The sequence below is a fragment of the Paroedura picta genome, chromosome 4 (genome assembly GCF_049243985.1).
Source record: "Paroedura picta isolate Pp20150507F chromosome 4, Ppicta_v3.0, whole genome shotgun sequence".
In the NCBI taxonomy this organism is placed as follows: domain Eukaryota; kingdom Metazoa; phylum Chordata; class Lepidosauria; order Squamata; family Gekkonidae; genus Paroedura; species Paroedura picta.
Genome location: NC_135372.1, coordinates 78,571,386 through 78,596,069, shown reverse-complemented (window position 1 = coordinate 78,596,069; position 24,684 = coordinate 78,571,386). Strand labels below are relative to the sequence as shown.

Below are 24,684 nucleotides of genomic sequence, written 5' to 3'. Positions count from 1 at the left end.
TTCTTGAGGAAAAAGATATTTGTGAAAACTTCCCCTCGTTCTCAATGACTGTATTTACAAACTGATGCAATGCCCTTTTCTATCTTATTCTGTGTGATTTGTTTTTCTGCCTGAATAGCTTAAGGCTGAATTGGTAAGGGATTTAAATCCTTTTTTAATGGCATGAATTTGACATGTTTTTACCCATTTCTGGATACACCTGAAGTAATTCTTACATTTTTCTTCATGCATATATAACTGTCCATGTGTGGGATTATTAATAACAGAAGGGCTCCCTTGGCTTGTTTAACCTCAATTTTTTCTACTAAAGAATTGAAGGATAATGGACAATACTCATCACCAACCAAGATTATGCACAAATAATTTCTCCATCTGCTTACAGGTGGGATTTTTTCAATGTTAAAATAGGAAACAACTTCAACAAAATTCTTCAGTATTGTACTTTAAGCATATCAAAAGAAGAGCAAGTCTCAGTTGCACTGACATTCTGAAACTGATGAAATAGGTAAAACAGTAGAAATCAAAGCAACTTTGAGGGGATTTCCACATGCTGCACCAGTTCTACAGTTGCAAGCCATTGTTCTGGGGAAAAGTAGAATCTAGAGAACTGAAGGGGCAAAAGGAAATTCCTGACTCGTTACAGAAACTAAATGGATCATCCTAGCTGAGGAAACTAATAAGAAGACCTATAAGAAAGATCTAAGCTGGCACAAAGACAAATAACTGGAGAGGCAATCTTTCCTGTATGAGAATCCCAATTAGTTGCTGCAGTTGCCTCAACTAATTAAATCTCTCAAGAACTTATATTTTTTAATTCCATAAATATAACAATTGTATATGCTGTATTTAATGTTTTTAAATCAATAAAATAAGTTTAGGCATAATAGAAAAGTAAGTATTGTGTGTACTTAAACCCTCACCCCCATTTTTTTGTCATCAAAAATGGAAGAAAATAAACCTTTTTTCCTTTGGCTTAAAAATTTCCAGAAATTTTATTTCTTCCAGTATTAGTTGCAAGCTGAATATGATTCACATCTATCTATATATTGAATCATGAATGCCCTAAGAGGGACTGAATCTTTAGTTGTCCTGAGAACTGATACTGTGATTCACTGTTCTGCTACTGCAAATACTGTCCCAAATACTGTTCACAGAGCGGAAAGTGTTTTAATTGCATGTCTAGATTGACATTATGAGATCTGGCTTTTTGCCAGCAGTTTCCCCTGGGAATAAGATTGGAGTCCTAATGGGGGAAGAAGATTTAATTTACCCTGGATGCTTATTTGTGATGTGTAGCTGTTTTGAGGGGGGGAATTAGTCCCTTTGTTAACAATATCTGAAAACAAATATATCAGCTTTTCACACCGTATATCAAAATATTTCCAATTATATTCTAATGTATACCAATATATAGATTGTAGGGTCACTACAATAATAGAAACATGATGTTAAAAAGGTGGGGGAAACCACAACACCAAGGCAAGCTTATTTGTAAGATAACATCATTTTTGATTTCCCAGAAATTTTATAAATGTTCTATAACCATTGTTTGAAAGTGGAAGTTACTAAAAATTACAGGTTAGAAGCAATTTATATCTTCCTGCAGCCTAGAGTTTCCAAAGAAACGGTCATTGCTCAGTTCTGCTATAAACATCTAAAAAAGAGGTTGGGCAAATACATTTGATTAGAAGAAGAGGCAATACCAAATGCCAATATAAAAGGAAGCCCAGATATACTGTTCCACTCCAGGGTTTTTAAAGCCTAGAACCTATCCAAAGTCCAACCAAAGTTATTGTATCTTGGAAAGCTTTCACTTCCCCTCTATCCTAGTCAGGCAGCCTACATGGGAAGAACAGACAATAAAAAGTAAAATTTATACAACTAATAAGGAAGGTAAGCAGGAAAACACAGAACACAACCAATCAAAGTCTCTCAAAATATATTTTGCCACACAATCATTTCTCCAGGGGCAGGGTGAGATCAGCTCTACAATACTTAAGAGTTGCAGGGTTGTAGAGTGCATGTTCTGAAACAATACAAACTCATTCTTTGGACAAGAACTGAAAGATAATATCAGTGACATTACAATTTATATGAAATATACATATGGCATTTTATTGTTTTTCTATTGGTTACACACAAGCCTAAGGAATATGAACTTAAGGTGAGGAATATTTCCATCTCCCCAATTTAATTAATTAATATTATTTTCTCAAAAGTGAAAATGTAAATTACAATTTAATTTATAAGACAATCTTCTTGAAGTTGTTAATTTCAGTAATTTTATTAAATGCCATACTTTAATTAGCTATTCCTTTCTTGTATGGTTTTCAATGCTTATAAATTGTGAATCTAACTATTGTTATAGTACTGTGTCATAGGCACAGCAAATTTCACATTAATCAAAGGCATTCACATAATTCATGCACACTCTTGAACAATTCTACCATAAACAGAAAAATGCCATTTATTCTATTATGACAAAGCCAACAATTATCATTACTTGTATTCTAGATCCCATTTATTTTTCCTTGAAGATAAATGACATTACATTAACTTCTTGAAGCAATTTCCTTCAAGCATAAGGAAAACAGTGTCTTCGGTATACTGGCAACCTACAAACCAGTTTATAGTACAGGAGGATGAATATATGGATATTAGTTACCATGGAGTTATACAATGTAATTTTGAGATTCATAACTATGTTTAAAGCATTGTGAAAATTCAATGTTTTTTATTGAATTCATTATCTTTAACTGACATTGTAGACAAATTACAGCCTTGACCCATATTTGGTAAAGCAGTGGGCTGTCAGTTGGCCATACCTAGCCTCAGAGGGGGGATTATTCAGTTCCAAAATGCTGCATTTCCTTTGGAACCAACTTAAACCAACAGCAAGCACTTTAAGAGTTCTTTTTGCCAGCGTTTTAGTGATTTAGTTCATTAGCGGATGGTCAATGTGTTGTGTGCAAATATTATTCAATGCACTAAGGATATCTTCAATGAACAGAAACCCTTGTTGTTGTTGTTATGTGAGAAGTCGTGTCCGACCCATCGCGACCCCATGGACAATGATCCTCCAGGCCTTCCTGTCCTCTACCATTCCCCGGAGTCCATTTAAGTTTGCACCTACTGCTTCAGTGACTCCATCCAGCCACCTCATTCTCTGTCGTCCCCTTCTTCTTTTGCCCTCGATCGCTCCCAGCATTAGGCTCTTCTCCAGGGAGTCCTTCCTTCTCATGAGGTGGCCAAAATATTTGAGTTTCATCTTCAGGATCTGGCCTTCTAAAGAGCAGTCAGGGCTCATCTCCTCTAGGACTGACCGGTTTGTTCGCCTTGCAGTCCAAGGGACTCGCAAGAGTCTTCTCCAGCACCAGAGTTCAAAAGCCTCAATTCTTTGACGCTCGGCCTTCCTTATGGTCCAACTTTCGCAGCCATACATTGCAACTGGGAAGACCATAGCCTTGACTAAACGCACTTTTGTTGGCAGGGTGATGTCTCTGCTTTTTAGGATGCTCTCTAGATTTGCCATAGCTTTCCTCCCCAGGAGCAAGCGTCTTTTAATTTCTTTGCTGCAGTCCCCCTCTGCAGTGATCTTGGAGCCCAGGAAAATAAAATCTGTCACTATCTCCATTTCTTCCCCTCCTATTTGCCAGGAATTGAGAGGGCCGGATGCCATGATCTTTGTTTTCTTGATGTTGAGTTTCAAGCCAACTTTTGCACTCTCCTCCTTCACCCGCATCAACAGGCTCTTTAGTTCCTCTTCACTTTCTGCCATTAGAGTGGTATCATCTGCATATCTGAGGTTGTTGATATTTCTCCCTGCAATCTTGATCCCAATTTGTGACTCCTCTAATCCCGCATTTCTCATGATGTGCTCTGCATACAAGTTAAATAGGCAAGGCGACAGTATACAGCCTTGCCGAACTCCTTTCTCAATTTTGAACCAGTCAGTGATTCCATGTTCAGTTCTCACTGTTGCTTCTTGACCTGCATATAAATTTCTCAAGAGACAAATAAGATGCTCTGGTATTCCCATCTCTTTAAGAACTTGCCACAATTTGTTGTGCTCCACACAATCAAAGGCTTTAGCATAGTCAATGAAGCAGAAGTAGACGTTCTTTTGGTACTCCCTAGCTTTCTCCATGATCCAGCGTATGTTGGCAATTTGATCTCTAGTTCCTCTGCCTCTTCGAAATCCTGCCTGTACTTCTGGAAGTTCTCGGTCCACATATTGCTGGAGCCTAGCTTGTAGGATTTTGAGCATAACTTTGCTAGCATGAGAAATTAGTGCAATGGTGCGGTAGTTTGAACATTCTTTGGCATTGCCCTTCTTTGGGATTGGAATGTAAACTGACCTTTTCCAATCCTGTGGCCATTGTTGAGTTATCCAAATTTGCTGGCATATTGAGTGTAGCACTTTTACTGCATCGTCCTTTAAGATTTTGAATAGTTCAACTGGAATGCTGTCACTACCACTAGCTTTATTGTTGCTCAGACTTCCTAAGGCCCATTTGACTTCACATTCCAGGATGTCTGGCTCCAGGTCAGTAACTACCCCATTGTGGTCATCAGGGATGTTAAGCTCGCTCTTGTATAGTTCTTCTGTATAATTTTGCCACCTTTGTTTAATCTCTTCTGCTTCTGTGAGGTCCCTACCATTTTGGTCCCTTATCATACCCACCTTTGCATGAAACGTTCTCTTCATATCTCCAATTTTCTTGAAAAGATCTCTGGTCCTCCCCATTCTATTGTTTTCTTCTATTTGTTTGCACTGTTCATTTAAGAAGGCATTCTTATCTCTTCTAGCTTTTCTCTGGAATTCTGCATTCAATTGGGTGTATCTTTCTCTTTCTCCCTTGCCTTTCACTTCCCTTCTCTCCTTAGCTATTTGTAAAGCTTCCTCAGACAGCCATTTTGATTTCTTGCATTTCTTTTTCTTTGGGATGGTTTTAGTTGCTACCTCTTGTACAATGTTGCGAACCTCTGTCCATAGTTCTTCAGGCACTCTGTCTATCAGATCTAATTCCTTAAATCTATTTGTCACCTCCACTGTGTATTCGTCGGGGATATGATTTAGTTCATACCTGAGTGGCCTAGTGCTTTTCCCTACTTTCTTCAATTTAAGCCTAAATTTTGCAACAAGAAGCTCAAGATCTGAACCACAATCAGCTCCTGGTCTTGTTTTTATTGACTGGATAGAACTTTTCCATCTTTGGCTGCAGAGCACATAGTCAATATGATTTCTGTGTTGACCGTCTGGTGATGTCCATGTGTAGAGTCGTCTCTTGGGTTGCTGGAAAAGAGTGTTTGCTATGACCATTGTATTCTCTTGACAAAATTCTACCAGCCTGTGCCCTGCTTCATTTTGTACTCCAAGGCCAAACTTGCCTGTTATCCCGGTTATCTTTTGGCTTCCTACTTTAGCATTCCAATCCCCCATGATGATAAGCACATCATTTTTGGGCGTTGCTTCTAGAAGGTGTTGTAGGGCTTCATAGAACTGATCAACTTCATCCTCTTCAGCAGCAGTGGTTGGGGCGTAGACCTGGATCACTGTGATGTTGAATGGTTTGCCTTGGATTCGAACTGAGATCATTCTGTCATTTTGGGGATTGTATCCCAAGACTGCTTTTCCTACTCTCTTATTGATTATGAAGGCTACTCCATTTCTTCTGCGAGATTCTTGTCCACAGTACAGAACAGAAACCCTAGTCTTCCATAATACCCAGGATAACCTTTGGATAATCAGTTGTCAAGTATTTACATATCTGGCCAACTGAGTCTCAGTTAATTACTCTCAGCATTCCACAATAGTCTGCTGAACTACTGGGCCATGAAAACAGTCTGACCTCCCTGCTGTGGCCCTCTCATGTCCTATGATGAGCATGTAGAGTGAATTGGTTTTTCTCCCCATGCAGGCAACATTATCAGCTCACATCACTCATGCTTACTCTCTTAAACAGTTAAGCTACTGGTCCTCTTGAAAGTCAATTTGCTACTGTTTAGCTACCTGGCCCTGGACTTTTAGGGTGACTGAAGTGAGCATATACTTGTGCCTGCATCCTCTCTGTGTTGGGAGCCCAACACTCTTCCCAAAATTAAAATGGGACTAGAAAGATGTAGCAGGGTCAGTAACTCACTGGATTGCCACAGGAATGCCATAGGAATGCCCCACCAATCTCTCCACTGCCATTCTGTATCTACCTGCATTACCTTTACAGAACCCTGATAGGAGTGCTGCAAAGGGTCTATGCTCAAGTTCACTCACAAAGTCACTGGCCACACCAAACCAAAATTGCTTTGAAAGAAAACAAAACATCACAGAGCTTCTGTGTATTGGGCTGGCCTCGGTTCTGGTGAACTAGCAAAAGTGGCTGCCCACCCCCCACATTTGAGTGTTTTGCTGGGTTTCTGCTGCCCTTGCTTCTTAAAAAAAAAAAAGGTGGGATTCTTGAGCCGGCCCCTTTGGACAGATAGAAAAATAGAAAAATATATATCCAGCTGAATTAATACCCAAGAAATATTATAAGGTATTTTAAGATATTTTTTCAGTCCGGAGTAGCTGCATGCATATCCCTAGTGGGCACCATGTCTGAATGGACAGTACTGCTCTTGGACATGGTGCAGGAGATACCCAGACTAATTTTTCTGGAGGACTTTAATAGTTGTGCTAAGGGGTCCTCATCGATAGCATCTTTGGTTGCAAGGCCCAACATAAGAAAGAAATGTCTCATGTCTCATGACTTTTGCACAGAGCCCTTGAAGGAGGGTCTAGTTTTAATGTTGGAGTTTCAGCTTATAGCATAGTCTGACCACTAATGTTCAAGGATGAACATCTTCTACTGGAAAAGGGCCCAGTTTGAATGGTCTTCTCACAGAGGCTCGTGAATCCTACTGGTTTCCAGATTTTAGGATTTCAGAAACATGCCGTGTTAAGGCTTCGTGTTGAGGAATTTGGAACATGAGGTTCCTGTAGAGGCAGTGCCAGTATCTTTAGCTAATTATCTTCTGAATGGGTTTGATATACAAACTCCATATAGTCCCTGATAGTAACTGAGCTATGGTCTTCTGTTGCAACTAGAGTTTTTGAGGTAGCTTCAAGGGCAGAACAATGTAGAGCAGTGGTCCCCAACCTTTTTATCACCGGGGACCACTCAACGCTTGACAATTTTACTGAGGCCCACTGCCCTAACGCTCTCTGACTCTGGTCGTTATGGCAATGTTTAAACATCCCTTCAAAATAAGATACAGACACACCACAACAATGAACATAAGGAACATTTTATTTTCATGGAAATTTTAACTCATGACAACGACAAATAAATGGGAACCCTGAACTTCTCTGCAATGAGTCCCATCTGGGAGTGATGGGAGACAATGATACCCAAAGTGTGTTGGAAAGGGCTGGGGGGGATGAAGTGAAGTGCTGGGGGGGGGAGAAGGCGTCCTTCAGGGCCCACCTCCAATTAGTCGAAGGACCACATGTGGTCCGCAGCCCACAGGTTGGGGATCGCTAATGTAGAGAACATTATAGTAGTCCAGCCTCATTATTATTTTGGTAAACTAAGTATTGTATATACAGTGCTCAGAAATTGGAATGTCTGTTGTCTGGAAAGCTGTGGAGCTAGCAGTGTCTTGTTCTTATGAAACAGATTGCTTTGATAAGGTGCAGTTATACAGAAACAAGAAAAGGCAGAAACATGTTATAATAAAGTAACAATAACAATGAGGGACAGGTTTTAAAACTGGATTAAATTCTGTGCCATCCCAACAAATCAGAAATTCTTGATAGATATATATGGGGAGGGATAATTACGGTAGCAAAAAATTAAATGTTTAGACACTGTGATATTTAAGAAGTACATGAAATAAAATGGCATTTTTGGGTGGATACTCGGCCCCTATAGAAGTGGGTAAGTACATGAGATGGGACACAACTGCTGCAATGTTGAGGGACTACCTTGGAGTCCTACAAGTCACATACCATAGTTTAATAAACTATCCTTGAGATGGAATACCAAGATTTTTAAAAACTTTTCCTGACAAGTTTCTGTTGGAACAAGCCTGATTTGCTTTAGGGAAATGGAGGAACTCCCTCCTGAAAATCAAAAATGTACAGGACAACCTAAAGGTAAATATGTCTAAAAGCACCTGCTTTAATGATTATCAGAGCACCACAAACTGTTTTTTGTATATTTGAGCTAGCTTGGTGTAGTGGTTAGGAGTGCAGACTTCTAATCTGGTGAGCCAGGTTTGATTCCGCGCTCCCCCATATGCAACCTGCTGGGTGACCTTGGGCTCACCGGGGCGCTGATAAAGCTGTTCTGACCAAGCAGTAATATCAGGACTCTTTCAGCCTCACCTGCCTCACAGGGTTTCTGTTGTAGGGAGAGGATATTTGAAGTAACGGAATGCTAGCCAGCCAATCGTTGCATTGCATTTTGCAAATCTGTACTGCAAGCTCTGGCAGCTTGTAGGACATCAACCATTTGACTGAGGGACTCTGATCTTCTTTTTACTTTTTCCTTATTTATTATTTATTTATTACATTTATATCCCACCACTCCCAAAAGGGCTCGTCGCGGCTTACAATAAAAAACCCATACATTAAACCACCCCAAAAATACATAAGAGTTTATAATCAACTGACCCATCAACTAGAAAAACTAAGACTAAATAACCAGTCACTTGGCGGCAAAAACCCAGACTAATCCTATTAAGACCTCAGAATGGACGATGGGGCTGATCTCTCCCTTTAATCCACTCTTAATAGTCCCAGAAAGGGGAGGGGAGGAGTGTCCAGAACTTCCTTCATGTGCCAGGCTCAGCCATAGACGTAGGGGAAGAGCTCTGTTTTGCAGGCCTTGTGGAGCACTGGAAGCTTCTGCAGGGCCCGTAGCTCTTCCGGGAGCTCATTCCACCAGGTAGGGGCAAGGACCGAAAAGGCCCTGGCCCTGGTCGAGGCCAGGTGTGCTTCCCTGGGGCCAGGAATGACCAACAGATTTGTCCCTGCAGAGCCCAAGGCCCTTCTGGGGCATAGGGCAAAAGGTGGTCCCTCAGGTATGTGGGTCCCAGACCATGGAGGGCTTTGAAGGTAAGAACTAGCACTTTAAACCAGATCTGGGCAGCAACCAGTAACCAATGCAGTTGCCTCAGTACAGGCTGGATATAGGCCCTCCAAGCTGGATATAGGCCCTCCGAGAGACAGAGTTCAATGAGATCTGAACACAATGGAAAAATGGACAAATGAGAACAAGATGCAATTTAATAAAGATAAGTGTAAAGTTCTGCATCTGGGTCAGAAAAATGAAAAGCATGCCTACTGGATGGGGGATACGCTTCTAGGTAACAATGTGTGTGAACGAGACCTTGGGGTACTTGTGGATTGTAAACTAAACATGAGCAGGCAGTGTGATGCAGCAGTAAAAAAGGCAAATGCCATTTTGGGCTGTATCAACAGAGGCATCACATCAAAATCACAAGATGTCATAGTCCCATTGTATACGGCACTGGTCAGACCACACTTGGAGTACTGTGTGCAGTTCTGGAGGCCTCACTTCAAGAAGGACGTAGATAAAATTGAAAGGGTACAGAGGAGAGCGACGAGGATGATCTAGGGCCAAGGGACCAAGCCCTATGAAGATAGGTTGAGGGACTTGGGAATGTTCAGCCTGGAGAAAAGGAGGTTGAGGGGGGACATGATAAGTATTTGAAAGGTTGTCACTTGGAGGAGGGCAAGATGCTGTTTCTGTTGGCTGCAGAGGAGAGGACACGCAGTAATGGGTTTAAACTTCAAGTACAACGATATAGGGTAGATATCAGGAAAAAAAATTTCACAGTCAGAGTAGTTCAGCAGTGGAATAGGCTGCCTAAGGAGGTGGTGAGCTCCCCCTCACTGGCAGTCTTCAAGCAAAGGTTGGATACACACTTTTCTTGGATGCTTTAGGATGCTTAGGGCTAATCCTGCGTTGAGCAGGGGGTTGGACTAGATGGCCTGTATGGCCCCTTCCAACTCTATGATTCTATGTCCCAGTGAGGACCTTTGCAGCTGCATTTTGCACCAGCTGTGACTTCCAGATCCAGCCTAGGTGCAGGCCCATGTAGAGCAAGTCACAGAAATCTATTCTGGAGGTGACTGTTGCATGGATCACTGTGGCCAGATGTTCAGAGGACAGGTAGGGCATGAGTAGCATAGCCTGGAAAAGATGGAAAAATGCCTGGCTGGCTACCTTCTTGACCTGGGCCTCCAATGTCAGCGAGGCATCCAAGGTCACACCCAAATTCCTGGCCTGGGACGTGATGACCAGTTGTGTCCCTGCCAAGGTGGGAAAACGCACTTCCAGTCCTGCCCCCCTACCCCCAACCACATGACCTCTGTCTTGGAAGGGTTGAGTTTCAGATGACTCTGCTCAAGCCATGGCTTCCAAACATCTGGCAAATCATTCCAGGGGCTACTCCGGGCAGCCGACCATCAGGAGATATTGTTGGGTGTCATCCATCTACTGATGACAACCCAACCCATAACTCTGCACCAGCTGGGCCACAGGGTGCATAAAGATGTTGAAAAGGGTGGGAGTGAGAACCGACCCCTGTGGGACCCCACATGGGGCCCAAACAGGACTCCATAACTCTTCCCCCGCTGCCACCCTCCGGGTCTGGATTAGGAGAAAGGAGCATATCCAGTGCAAGGTTGTGCCCAGTATCCCATTCCCAGCGAGGCGGCTAGCTAGCAGTTTGTGGTCAACCACGTCAAACGCGGCTGAGAGATCTAACAGAACCAGGACAGCTGAGCCACCCCAATCCAACTGGCAATGGGGATCCTCCATTAGGTTGACCAACATCAGGTCTCCACCCCGTGGCCAGGACAGAAGCCAGACTGGTATGGATTGAGCGGACCTCCAGGAACGCCAGGAGCTGGTTCGCCACGGCCCTTTCAATTACCTTTCCCAGAAACGCCAGATGCAAGACTGGCCGGTAGCTGGCCGAGTCATGGTGGTCCAGGGATGTTTTTTTCAGGAGAGGACAAACCACTACCCCCTTAAGCAGCTCTGAAAACTCCTCCGATTGAAGGGAGCAGTTCACAATATCCAGTAGCTGTTCTCCTATCCGAGGGCCCCCACCTTTGAGGAGCCAAGACAGACAGGGATCAAGCGGACAAGTGGTACCCCTCACCATCCCTAGCAACATGTCCACTTCAGGTAACAAGAGCCACCTGATGCCTTCAAACATCACCTCCAAAGGCAGCCAACAGGCCTCCAGTTCATTTACTGTATCAAGCGTAGCTGGAAGTTCGAGACGCAGCGACAAGACTTTATCTGCAAAGTAGCTCAGTAATGGCGCAAAGCCAAGATCCAATTTCCTAATGTTTTGGTGCCCTTCCTCAAGAGTGGTAAAAGACCAAACCACCCTAAACAATTGGGCCAGATGAGACCTTGCGGACGCAGTTTCCGGGGCGAAGAATTCATGCCTGCATACGTGTGCGACAAGATGTTCTTGCAGCCTTGTCCCAATTCTTCTGCAACATTCGCTCTAGTCGTCTCAATTCACTTTTCTCCTCCCAGAGCGAACCCATATACCATGGTGCCCGTTTGTTTTTGTTTTTTAATTTTCTTTTTAAACATGGTGCCCGTTTGAATCGAAGGTAGACAGGACGTCTAGGGGCAATCATGTCTATAGCGGCCAACATTCGGGACTGCCAGTCCTCCACCATGGCCGCTAACAAGTTGCCAGGAGGCATCGGGTCCCACAGAGCATTCTGGAATCCAATAAGTCTCCGTGAGGGGACAAAAATATGTCCGCCGCCCAACTGGGGAGGAGGTGGGATCTTAAGCCAGGCCTGCAGGGAGTAGTGGTCTGCCCATGGCACAACCAAGGCCGCATCCAGATCCACCTCTATCTCCACACCAGAAATCAGGTTGAGGGTGTGGCCGGGTCAATGCGTGAGCCCGGCAACAAATTGCAAAAGCCCCGGTGTTGCCATGGCCGACACCAGGTCCTAGCTATAACCTGAGGACAGCGTGTCCGCATGGGTATTGAAGTCCCCAAGGATTAATAACCTGCAATAACTGCAATGCCCAGGTGGCCGTCGCCTGCAGTAAGCTTGACAGGGCATCTTGTGTGAGGAAGGAATCTTGAAAAAGATCTGGAAGCTCTTTAGTACCCATCTGTTTTTTCACACAAGTTTTAAAAGGGTTGGGAAGAAAGGACAAAAGACTTATTTACTTACCTTATAGTCCACCTTTCTTGCTTGCTTTCTCAAGGCAAAACTTAGGGCCATTTCGCACGGCTTCAAAATAGCACAATGGTTGCTAATTGAAAACGCTACTAATTTGCCTTAACGCACGACGTCGTAGACAATCTGCAACAATCCTGAAACCGACCCGCAAAAAGCGCTTCGTTGTAGCGCTTTCAGGGGAATCCAGAAAAGTGGATTCACCCTCCGGATAGCGATACACTCCTGCAACCAATCTGCAACACTAGCGCTAAAGACCTGTGCGTAACCATTGTTGCGGGTTCTTCAAAGTCCCTCCTCCTGAGCCTGTCCTCCAAACTTCCGGCGAAGCGATCGCCATTTTTTTTTCTCCGAGCGAGCGGGGATAAACGCACCAGCGAGCCTCTTTCTGTTTAGAGGCTTCCCTGGCTTCAGTCCTTTACCTTTAGTCACTAAGCACAAACCACATAAAAGCCCGTTTGCTGAAATAAAGTCCCTTTATTTTTTACACATTAATTCAGCCAAAAATCGGGCCCGTGAGAGGGGGGGGGGATTTTTTTTTTATCACTCGAGGCAGCGTGCCAACGATCATACGATCAAACGACAGCTCACATTAGGCAGCTGGATGGGTCTCTCCTTTCTTAAAGGGAAAGGGGCTGTTTGGGAGCATGCTAACGGCTGCCCATTGGCTGCTTGACGGCCAGGGGCGGGACGAGCTTGGCAATAGCGCTTCCTTTCTAGCAATTTCTGCCGAGACCGGAAGCCTGTGGGAAACGCTAAAAAACGCAACTGATTCCACTACAAAGGCAGGTATGCATAATGACGAATTCCACTATTTTAAATGGCGATTTTTCATTCCGCAAACAATTTGCAACAAAGATCCCCGTGCGAAAAGGCCCTTACTCAGAATCGCAGATGGTTGCAGAAACAACAAGCAGCAAGAATGGCAGACTGGTGACAGAATGGAAGGGTTTTTTTTTTTAATCCGAGTTTTTCCCTCCACTCTACTGGATGTGTTACGATGTTGCTAATACCACATCTGACTGTCTATGATTTCCTCCTTGGCATCTGGCATGGCACTGTTGCTTGAGTCTTTTGTTGCACTTTACTTTAGCAGAAATACAGCCTACAATGTTGTAAGATCCTTTTAAAAATTACAGCATGTAATCCTGTGCAAGCTTAACTACATGCTGAGAGAAGAAGAACTGCATTTGATAGTTCTAAATTTATCTGGCACTAATTAGAGTTTAATAAAAAAGGGGGAAAATACAGGCAGCAATTAATTCCCAGGTGCACTAACAAGGTATAGAAAAGTAGGATCCTCACATGACATTGCCAGTGTCATTGTAAAACAGGAACAGAGTACTTGAAAATCCACCAGCAAATAAGAGCGACACTCTCAAAGGAAGAAAAGTCATCCTTGCTGTATTTTCCACAATGAGAAGGGGGCAATATAGATACTGGAAACGTCCCTAATTTCATGGTTCAACAGATGTATGGTTAGGTCGCAAGATGAAGTCATGCCTATCAGGTGAATCTCAGTCTGTTGTAAAGTATTAATCCACTACGGATACACTTTGTACCTCAGTTTGAAGGAGAATAATAGCATCTGTGAAAAGTAGCAGGTTTCAATTTCATTCCAACATTGAAGCAAGAACAAGAGGAAATACGATATTTTATTATACAGGAAGAATCTTAAACATTCAATATTAATGTATGTTGTCGTGGTTCGGTCCTTGGTGGCTTGGGAACGGGACCGAACCCCGCCATCAGAGGCGCCCGCGATCACGGAGGTAGGGCATGGTGATCATAGGCAAGCCGGCAGCTGGGCGCCCCACCCGATCGTTGAGGTGGCAATGGCCGCTAAGGAACCTCAATGTCCCCCTCCACCTTTTGACAAGGGCCCGGAGATGGCCCTTTGTTCCAGGAAAATGGGCCATCAGGAACCCCGGAAAACCTCGCATATGTGCATGAGTCATGATTGTATCAGCATGTTCCCTCCGCAAGTACTGGGTGGGGCAATACAGCCTAAGGAGGTGGGTTTTGTATAAAAGGGAGCTTCCACCTGGAGTTCGGTGGAAGCTCTTACTCCATACCAGCGGACTCCACGTTGCTGAAATAAAGCTTGTTCCTGTTGTATCGTTCACCAGGCCTGGCGTGACGTTTTCTTCAAAAGGGCACCCTGTTTTTTCAGTTAGCAAGCGGGTTCCCGACATATGTTCTGCAATGGCTACTGAAGAACCAACAGCATTTTTCCTTTATGAGGATATGATTAAAGAAATATTTGTTACTTGTAGGATTAACAGTGTCCTTTTTACGGTTGAGGACCACCTCCGGGGGTGGGGAAGAGCCGGCGGCCTGGGCTTAGCACATGCACATTTTTGCCAGCAGGGGCACTTGGCGGCCGCTTCCCTCGTGGCCTCATGAGCTTCTCACTGTGGGGGTGGGCGGGAGAGGTAGGCGTGGCCGCCAGTGGCCCGTTATTAAGGCCTTCATGGCCCGGTACCGGGCCGCAGACCAGGGTTGACGACCCCCACCATACAAGAAACTGTTGAAAGTGGACAGATACGGAGAAGATCAATCTGGATGTTTAAACTTAAATAACATACTGAAGACAATTACAGAAATTGGTATGTGGAAATTACATACAAATATCACTAGAATGAGTTTGTCTTCAAAAAGAACAAATTAATAATATGCATTAAGTATACTCTGAAATCTTTTACTAAGCTCTTATATTAAATACTAGCAATCAAGCCCGCTGCAGCTAAATGCAGCGGGCGCTAGACCACGGAGCCCCCGGCATTCGCGCGGAGTCAGGAAGTGTACACTGCTCTCTTCCATTATCTCCGATATTAGTATGGGAAGGGATGGGGATTCTCTGCCATCATGTTAGTATTTTAAAGTCTTAATGGGGGGTTTAATTGGTTTTAATGGGGTTGAGATTATTGTCACCCACCTCGAGCCTGTAGGGAGAGGTGGGGAAAAATCGAATAATAATAATATTTTATACAAATAGAAGAGCAAGAAAGACTGATACTGTTGTTTATTTTTACAAGCAAAAAACCCAAACAATATCCATCATATATTCCTCTATAGTATCCCACAGTTCTGTAACCAGCAATGGAAACATACTGTGAAACAGCTTGTGGAAGATGAGCATCATCAACAATAACTAATTTTTATTCTGTGTGAATGGCTGAAAACAATGGTGATTAAATGCTGCAGACATGTAGTCAGAATTTAGGAAACTAGCAAAATAATTATAGTAATAAAAATAGTTACTCTTGAAACAAAGATTTAGTTTGGGAACAGTTTGTGAGGTCTTATTTTACTGACAGATGTCAGGAAATGAAAAACACATCATTAAACTTGTAGGCTTTACTAATATAGACTAGGGGCAAAGCCTGTTGTATCCAGGAATACAATGGGCGCTATAACTTGGCAGGGGGAAGAGGAAGGGGAGGAGTTGTCCAGTTTGAAAGGGCATGGGGTTGAATGTCTGTGTTGTGTGGGAGGTTGTGGTGGTATGGAGACAAATGAGGGCATGGTTGTAGATATATAGGTGTCAAAAACCTGTGGTTTGGAATGTTCGTTGAATATGGGAAAGGACTGACCTTTAGGAATTGTGGCATAGTGGTTACAGATGAGCTTTCCAGAAACATGTCTTCAGATATATGAAGGTAAAATCAGACAGGAATCTCTTCTTAGGGGGAGATTACATGGCAACCCATTCCTCCATTTCCCTTCTTGTCCCTCTGCCTTAATACACATGGGGTAGTCACTGTACACAGGTTTCCAACCTGCTTCTTCTGTCTCCATTTTTTTTACTGTTGATAAAATCTTATGTGCCCAATTGCTTCTTTAACGGTTGCTCCTTAGAAGAAGAAGAGCTGGATTTTTGTACCCTTCTGTTCACTACCCAAGGGAGTCTCAAAGTGGTTTACAAACACTTTTTCCCTTTGTCTCCCTTTGTATGTGGGGCTGTGAGAGGTCTGAGAGAACTGGGAATGGGCCACAGTCACCCAGCAGGCCTCAGGTGTCTCAAAGCAGTTTCCAGTCGCCTTCCTTTCCTCTCCCCATAGCAAACTCTCTGTGAATGAGGTGGTGTAGAGAGCCTCACTTAGAAAATGGTAAGCCTAAGAGGAGGTCCCTCCGTGCACAACAATCTTGACCTTAGTCAGGTTTGTGCACACCTAGGTAGTGTGGAATTCCAGAAGATGAACCTACACCAATCTGACAACCTTACCTCCTCTCTGCAATGTTTTCTTGACCTGAAATAGGTCAGGGAGTGCTAGGTAGCTGTGGAGGCATTATAAACTTTTGAGGCCCCACTTTCAGACTTCAAAGAATATGTTCAGACCAGGAACAGCCAACCTCCAGGTGGGGCCTGGAATTGCTGCTTATCTCTAGACTATACAGACCAGCTCCGGAGGCAAAAATGGCTACTATGGAAGGTGACTGTGTAGCATTGTATCCCCCTGAGGTTTAGGGATGCCAGCCTCCAGGTGAGGTCCGAGAATCCCCTGGAAACACCTCTAGGCAGTTAGGCTGAAAGGAAAGCTCCCCTCACATATATCCCTTCAAAAGGAATGCACATGGCCCCAGAATCCACTTGGTTGCTTGGCTGGTGATGTCTGCCCTTCTGAAGCCTCAGACCTACTGCTGGCAACTGCAGTCCCTGTTGTTGTCTGTAAGGCCAAGTCGTTGCCTAATAAAAGTAGATCACCTAGTTCCCCACCAAGTCTCACTGACTGTTGTTAGGTGCGAAGTTGTGTCTGACCCATTGCGACCCCATGGACAATGATCCTCCAGGCCTTCCTGTCCTCTACCATTCCCCGGAGTCCATTTAAGTTTGCACCTACTGCTTCACTGACTCCATCCAGCCACCTCATTTTCTGTCGTCCCCTTCTTCTTTTGCCCTCGATCGCTCCCAGCATTAGGCTCTTCTCCAGGGAGTCCTTCCTTCTCATGAGGTGGCCAAAGTATTTGAGTTTCATCTTTAGGATCTGGCCTTCTAAAGAGCAGTCAGGGCTGATCTCCTCTAGGAATGGCCAGTTTGTTCGCCTTGCAGTCCAAGGGACTCGCAAGAGTCTTCTCCAGCACCAGAGTTCAAAAGCCTCAATTCTTTGACACTCGGCCTTCCTTATGGTCCAACTTTCGCAGCCATACATTGCAACTGGGAATACCATAGCCTTGACTAGACGCACTTTTGTTGGCAGGGTGATGTCTCTGCTTTCTTGGATGCTGTCTAGATTTGCTATAGCTTTCCTCCCCAGGAGCAAGTGTCTTTTAATTTCTTTGCTGCAGTCCCCATCTGCAGTGATCTTGGAGCCCAGGAAAATAAAATCTGTCACTATCTCCATTTCTTCCCTATCTATTTGTAGTCTCACTGACTACTTTCCTGTAAAGCTAACTACAGCGGAAATTCTGGGGCAGTTATGCCTTTGAGTTCATAGGAGTTTTTATTTACCAGGCCGAGCTTGAAAAAAGTCACTTCAGTTCCCATGTCTCTCCAGCCATTTACTTGTTCACTATTTACAGTTTCAGGCTGTAAATATTCTTTACTTAAATCTTCCTGAACTTTCCAGGACTGATATTTGTCTGTCTGTCTCGCTGCACCCCAAAATTCAAACAGTTGCTTGTAACGGCTGGCCAAAGCCCATAGCCCAGGAGGGACACACACACTCCACCCCAACCCACAGTCTATGAACCTCTCTAGATCGCTGCTCATTTCTAGATTATAATAATCAGCTATACAGGCATACATGGCTACTTTGGAGGCTGGACTCTGAGGCATTGTACGATTTTAAGGCCCTCCTCCAAATTTCCAGGAATATCTCCAACTCAGGGGTAGCCAACCTCCAGGTGGGACCTGGAGAGATCCTGGAATTACAGGATCATCTGCAGAGTACAAAGATCAGCTCCCCAGGCAGAAAGGGCTGCTATGAAGCTTGGACAGGGTTGAGGAGAAGAAACATTTAAGGCCTCCCACGCAGGTTGTCGTAGAATTGAAATACTTGAGGCCTACTGCACAGGGCTGTTGTGCAGATGAAACAGGAGGCAAAAGAACCTCTGCAACAGCTTCCAGTCTCACCTGCATAACAACCCTGTATGGTAGGTCTCAAATATGCAGAGAGTTGCTTGGCTGCCTCTTCCGTCCAGCAGCATGGCCGGCCACAGCAGTATTTTAAGTGAGAAGTGGCTCTTCTGTAGCCTCCCTACAGGTAAGAGCCTCTTGTGGCACAGAGTAGTAAGGCAGCAGACATGCAGTCTGAAGCTCTGCCCATAAGGCTGGGAGTTCAATCCCAGCAGCCAGCTCAAGGTTGACTCAGCCTTCCATCCTTCTGAGGTCGGTAAAGTTAGTACCCAGCTTGCTGGGGGTAAAATAGTAATGACTGGGGAAGGCACTGGCAAACCACACCGTATTGAGTCTGCCATGAAAACACTGAAGGGCGTCACCCCAAGGGTCAGACATAACTCGGTGCTTGCACAGGGGATACCTTTACCTGTACCTTTATAGATGTGAAGCTGATGGGTCAATAATTACCCGGATCCTCCTTTTTCCCTTTCTTGAAGATGGGGGTGCAAATGCCCATGCGCAACGGCTCTGCGCATGTGTGAAACTGCCATATGTGCGTGTTTGCACCCTTGTTGGGCACAAACGCACATGCATGGCAGGTCCGCTCAAGCGCATTTGCTGTGTGCTGGCGGCCGTGCTTCCCTCTACCCCCCTCCCGCAGCTTCGGCCTATTTTGCTCACGGCATAGCGTGCTTCTTGCTGTGGGGGGGGGGAGAGACGGCGCCGCAGCCCGCAGCCAAAGCTCGCACAGCCCGACACCAGGCGGTGGACCGGGTTTGGGGACCACTGATCTAGAAGTATGCACACGGATTGCTTCTGAAGTGGCCTGTTTCTTCCTAGGTAGACAAGAACCTTCCAACAGGTAAAAATGTAGAGTTGTGCAAACAGGATGCTATCAGTAGACTTTCTTCCAGATCAATATCTATTCAAGTATCAGGGAAGATACAAACACTTTACACTGATCAGAGAGCTTTATTCATATAATATATATATTCTTCCTACCTAAATTGAAAAACAGAAACCCTATTTCTTACACATTTCATGTTTTAGGTCAAATTAGGTATGATGGGGATCAACTGATCTCACAGATCTGAATCTTAAATAGGACTGTTCTTGTAGGGGAGATGGGATTATACACTTCTGTCACCCATGGTTTCATTATTTGAAATGCTGTTAATTAGGGGAAAAGGCTGGTATTCTTAAAACGCAAACAAAAAACACTGATGAGATCCGTGACCAGAGCTTCTCATTGTCTTCTAAACTCAATTATAACCATGAGCTATGTGGTGCCCCAATTTAGATTGGGCTTGGGCAGAAATGGGAGACAGCAGTTAACTCTTCTAATACCATACACTTCTATAAATTAAAATGATACTGTGAGGCAGTTTCATCTTGTGAAACTGCGGGGAATTCAATGGTTAACTTCCCTCCCCCCCAGTGCTGATCCATATTTGGGGCCTGATTATTGTGATTTGTTTTTTTTTTTAATTTTTTAAAATTGCTTGGAAGATCCAATCACAGATCTCTCAAGAGCTCATTTGTTTTTATATTTAGGCTCTCAATATCTATAAAGTCCTCTATTTTTAAAAGAGAAGAGGTAGTTAAACTATTAACACATCTTCCAGAAGCAAAATGTGTGATGCTTTTAAACATAGAATCCCCATCTATCCTCCTCATTTTTTAAAAAGTACAGTACAGAGCAACACAATGATGTTCAAGAGATGTGATAAAAATGACAGATTACAATCCAAGATCTTCCCTACATCTATGTACCATTTTAGGCTTAAATCAAAGTGGAGAACAACTGCAAACAATATAGAACTGGGGATTGGAGTTCCTTCTGTGTAGGTGCTATTTAAATCAGAAATATTACTTTATCTGATGTGCAATTACCTTATGCATAGCTCCATGGAACTACCAAAGCATCTGCAAGGTAACTATGCCTCACAGTAAACACAGAACTGGAGGGTTTTTTGTGGGCTGTCACAATAACATGACATTGTGTACAGCTGTAATAAAACAATGGGAGTGTTTACTCAAACACACAACAAACTCTTTCCTTCATACATACAGGATTTCACCCGAAATCCTGACTTCTGAAGCTGTTAAAAAAACATACAATCAATTTCACCCTCTTTCTTCTTCTTTTCTTTGTTTTACAGTTGAGATTAGAATGGGGGCAATCATGGAAATGAGGTGGTTCTCCAGAGAGGTTTAAAATTAAAGTCCAGTCAGAAGACTATCAACAAATACAATCCGTCCTATAAAAATGCATGTCACAAATGTTGTCAGAAACTTCCAGAACTGAGCAGAACTTCTTTAACCAAGGAGTGCTGAGACAGTGGGAGACAAGTTTAAATGAGGATGCGATGGGCACTGCTGTCAATGATGGAGACTCCACTTACCATGAAGTGGGGAAATAATGAGGAACACGAAGCTTAAAAAAAAAATACCAGAGGCGTTACAAGGGACTGTTGCCATGCTGTGCGTATGCTGAGAGGGCCATCCAAGGACCCTAAAATAAAATATCCCCTCCCCCCTGCTACACGTTCAGAAAAGTGGCATACAATAGCTAGCTTCTTTGCAGCCCTGCAGGACCCTTTCAGCAGGTGGATGTTGCTCACAATGCCTGGCTTTCTCTAACGTTCAGGTCTGCACGTGGAGGGCGGCAACACAAAGCAAAAACTGTGGGGAAGTAGGGCACCGCTTACCCGACGGCAAGGAGGGAGGGGTCTGAGTCGTTGTAATGCAAAACGAGGGGATTAACCGTCAGCGTCTCCTAAGATCGTTCAAGAGGGATGTTTTAAGCAGCGGGGAAGGGAGAAATGTTTCGTTTACTCTTGCGCGCACAAACACACTACAGCTCAGCTGCCTACACGTGTCCGCCTTGTTTTCATACGGCACACATGGGAAAGGCAGACAAGAACTCCCGGCCGCTAAAGGTTGCAACGGCAGGGGCTGCCCTTTTCCTCCCCCCAAATCTTCGCACCTTTTCCCAACAAGGTAAACGCGCTCCGGCAGGTGAGGGCGCCGTGCCAGGGGCGACAGAGGACCTCCCCACCTTCCCAGGCAATGGCCAAGAAGTGCAGCGGCTGCCCTGGCCGTGCGCTCTCCAAGGGCGGCCGAAGAGCGCTAAAGACGCCTCGCCGCTGCTACGCGCATTTCTCCCCGGCGAGAGAGCGGGCCACCCCGCCGCGAGTCCGGCCACTCCCCGCTCTCTTGCCCGGCGCCTCCAAGCCCAGTCTCTCGAGTCGTCCCCGGACTCACCTCGCCCGGCCAAGCCCTCCCTCCTGCCCATGGTGCGCACGGCGACCGAGGCGGCTGCTCCTCGCCGCCCGCCTGCTTCGCGGGCTTGCCTCTCTCTCTCTCTCTCTCTCCGCCGCTCAGCCCGCGCGCTGCTCCGCCAGCTTCCCCATCCCCCGCCGCTCGTTGGGTGCATCCGCCCCCTGCCGCCTTTGCCCTCTCAGGCCCCCGACGACGGTGAACTGAGACCAGCCGGCGAGAGAAGGCGCGCGTGCACAAGGGTCGCTTGTTGCTACCTGCTTCCCTGCCTCCCCGCCACACCCCCCCCGGGAGGCGACTGAAAAGGGGGGGGGAATGAGCGCCTTTTTGTTTTTGAGGCGGGACGAGGATGTCCGCGGTGTGTGAAAGGAAGGAAGGGGGTGCGAGGAGAGACCCGTACTGAATTATCCGCTCATGACGACTCGATCCCCTTATATTCGCCAGCTCTCCAATCAAGGAAAAGAAGCTTTATTAGCCAAAAGGTACACTGTCACGCCACTTTTGTTTGCTTCCTGCTCCGAGGATGTTGTCCGTCTATTCCCACAATCCCCACCCCATCTGTTAAGAACCTGTTTCGGTGGAACCGAAAGTTTGCAGACAAGAAAGTGATTGTCTGTTACTACAACTCAGCTACCACTACCAAAATGAGCAGGCAGGAAGAGAATAAAAAAGGAGATGACAGGGATGCAGAGGTTTTTATCCAAGCTTGCAATATGCCTGAGACGCTTCTGTCACATTTCTCTATCTAAATGCTTCTGCTTCTGGCGCTTGATGTCTCCCCCCCCCCCCTCAACAGAGAAGGGTAGGGAGCTTTTTATAATTACACCTAGAAAATAACTTTAATTTGCCAATTTCATTAAATGATGGTGTTGAAGAAAAATGCAGAGAAATTATATATAGTTAGAGGCATTCTATCTAAAGAGAGAAACAGCAGAATGCTGTAAATCCATAATTTCTCTGCAATTAGATCATTCTTACATATATTCCTGCAATTCTCTCTCCCCCCTAGCAGTTTTGAATGTCACTTCAAGTAATTCAGTCAAATCAGACATTTCCCTATGATATGTGTATGACTGCTAAGTACTCCCATCCCACATTGGAGCAATAATTCCCTGACCACTATGTACTACTCCATACCATCAATTTCATGCACCTGTATTTTTTGCATGCTTCTAAATAACATGTCAGTAATTTTGAGGAAGGATAAATCTTGAGTGAAGCTGAGTACAATCATAAAGCTTCTGAAAGTAGGCAGTTTCTTGGAAAGTGGTTTGTTTGTGCTGTTCATGAACTTGTTATTTTCCCCCTCCTCCCTAGGAAACATCATCATAGCATAATATGATGGGGTGTTTTTCCCCCCCTTCACATGGCTTCTCTCAGTCACCCATGAAAATGTAATGAAGCATTTAGGGCTGCTACCTTTGGAGTCAATGAGCTGAGCATATGTAGTCTAATGCACTTGCTGCTGAGGCAATAGGGTTTACAGCAAGGAGATCAGAAGTCAGAGAGATGCAGTCTTTTCAACACAAAATTCACGGCCCATTAAACCTATTATGTGATACCAGCTTCTCTACAAATATGAGTCCTCTTGTTCATCCTTCTAAATAAAAACAGAGGCATCCATTGGGGCTTCCAGAAGAATCTCCATTCACACGAAACATTTTTGAGAATTCACGTGACATCAAGAGACATTTCATAGTAAAGATGTGAAGGATTTGACCCTTCAACTAAGTTAGCTTGTTTGGACTGCTTCATATGTTATTTTCCTTATATGAAAAGTACTTTTAACTTCCACTGCACACATGAACTGGGAAGTCATGATTGGCTGTTGAGATACATGCAGCAAAACATGTGAGTGTATGATTGTTTTAAAGATATCTATTTTTATTACATTTATACCCCACCCGTCCCCAGAAGCTGTAGATTACTTGCATGCTTTTTCCTAAATATAATTTTTTGCTGATGATACAATGTGGCACATATAATCTAGGGGGGGGTCACCTTCCCCCCTAAATACAGGTGGGCCTATGATGCTTAAAACCATACAGATAGAACTAAATGTGCACACCGATCCTTACAAGACATAGCACAGCATAAGAATTTGGAATTCAGCTTGCTCTCTAGACACAGTCTACAGATATAGTCTACAGAGGAGACTTTCTGGGACAAGCTGAACCTGTACAAAAGTATTGGCCTTAAACAGAACAAAAAAAGAACTACTCTCCTGGCAGTTAATATCAAAAAGGCAGTAGAACGGTTTTTAAACTAATTCCAGGAGGATAATGAACAGGAGCTAGAAAACCACCAGTTCAGGACAATACGGTCTGAAGGGACAATAGTGTAAACACTAAGATTCATGCTGGTAGGGGCATAATAGAACTTTGGAATGAGAATAGGGTGGCAAAGGAGTGCCATGTGGCAAAAGAAGGCAAAGGTTGCTGTGGATGGAAACATGGCATAGGTTTCTATAGAAGCCTTAGAGCTAAGGTGAAAAAAATTGTGTGCTTGGTGCTAAATGACAATTTAGATATAGTGGGTATCTAAGAAACATGGTGGAATGGAGGAGGGGATCTATGGGATAATGGTCATCCCTGTAAGATCTATAGGCAGGGCAGGAAGGGAGGGATTAGAAGAAATGTTGCATTCAAAGAGGGCATTGAATCAAATCAGATAATATTAGAATTAATTGCCTGACACAATATGTATGGAAACGTTTATTTAAATGTGGGGTGTACTATCACCTATGTGATCAAACCATGGAGGCTGATGTCAAGATGAAGAAGGAAATAAGGGAGGTGACTATTTTATTTATTTATTAGATTTTTATACCGCCCTTCCATTTGGTTCAGGGCGGACAATGTGATACTTGGTGACTTCAACTACTTTCACATATTTATTGGATCCAAAATGTTTCCCATGCAATTCAATCTCACCTGAATACAAACAAATTCAAGTTGCTAGTTTTTCCTGTTTATCTCTGGACTCTGTTAGCCATTTTCATTATGCTGTATGTTACTTGACTTTCACACTTCACCTATAAGCATGAACTAAAAACTTCCATTTCATAACACTATATCTGAGGAAGTGTGCATGCACATGGAAGTTC

The 24,684-nt window shown here is 44.2% G+C and overlaps 1 protein-coding gene across 19 annotated transcripts in view; it reads right to left on the bottom strand.

Moving 5' to 3' along the window:
- Nucleotides 1-24,684, bottom strand: part of DAB1 (DAB adaptor protein 1) — an 825,935-nt gene that overhangs the window by 278,807 nt on the left and 522,444 nt on the right. For 4 of the 19 annotated variants that reach the window (XM_077333568.1, XM_077333580.1, XM_077333587.1 and 1 more), the window contains exon 1: nucleotides 21,564-21,810. The exons of 8 other annotated variants lie outside the window; for them this stretch is intronic. In XM_077333568.1, the coding sequence (XP_077189683.1) occupies nucleotides 21,564-21,735 (172 nt within the window). In that variant the 5' untranslated portion in view covers nucleotides 21,736-21,810. Of the gene's footprint in view, nucleotides 1-21,563; nucleotides 21,819-24,684 lie in introns of those variants that run through there. 7 more of the 19 variants (XM_077333567.1, XM_077333570.1, XM_077333585.1 and 4 more) reach the window with 6 other exon arrangements.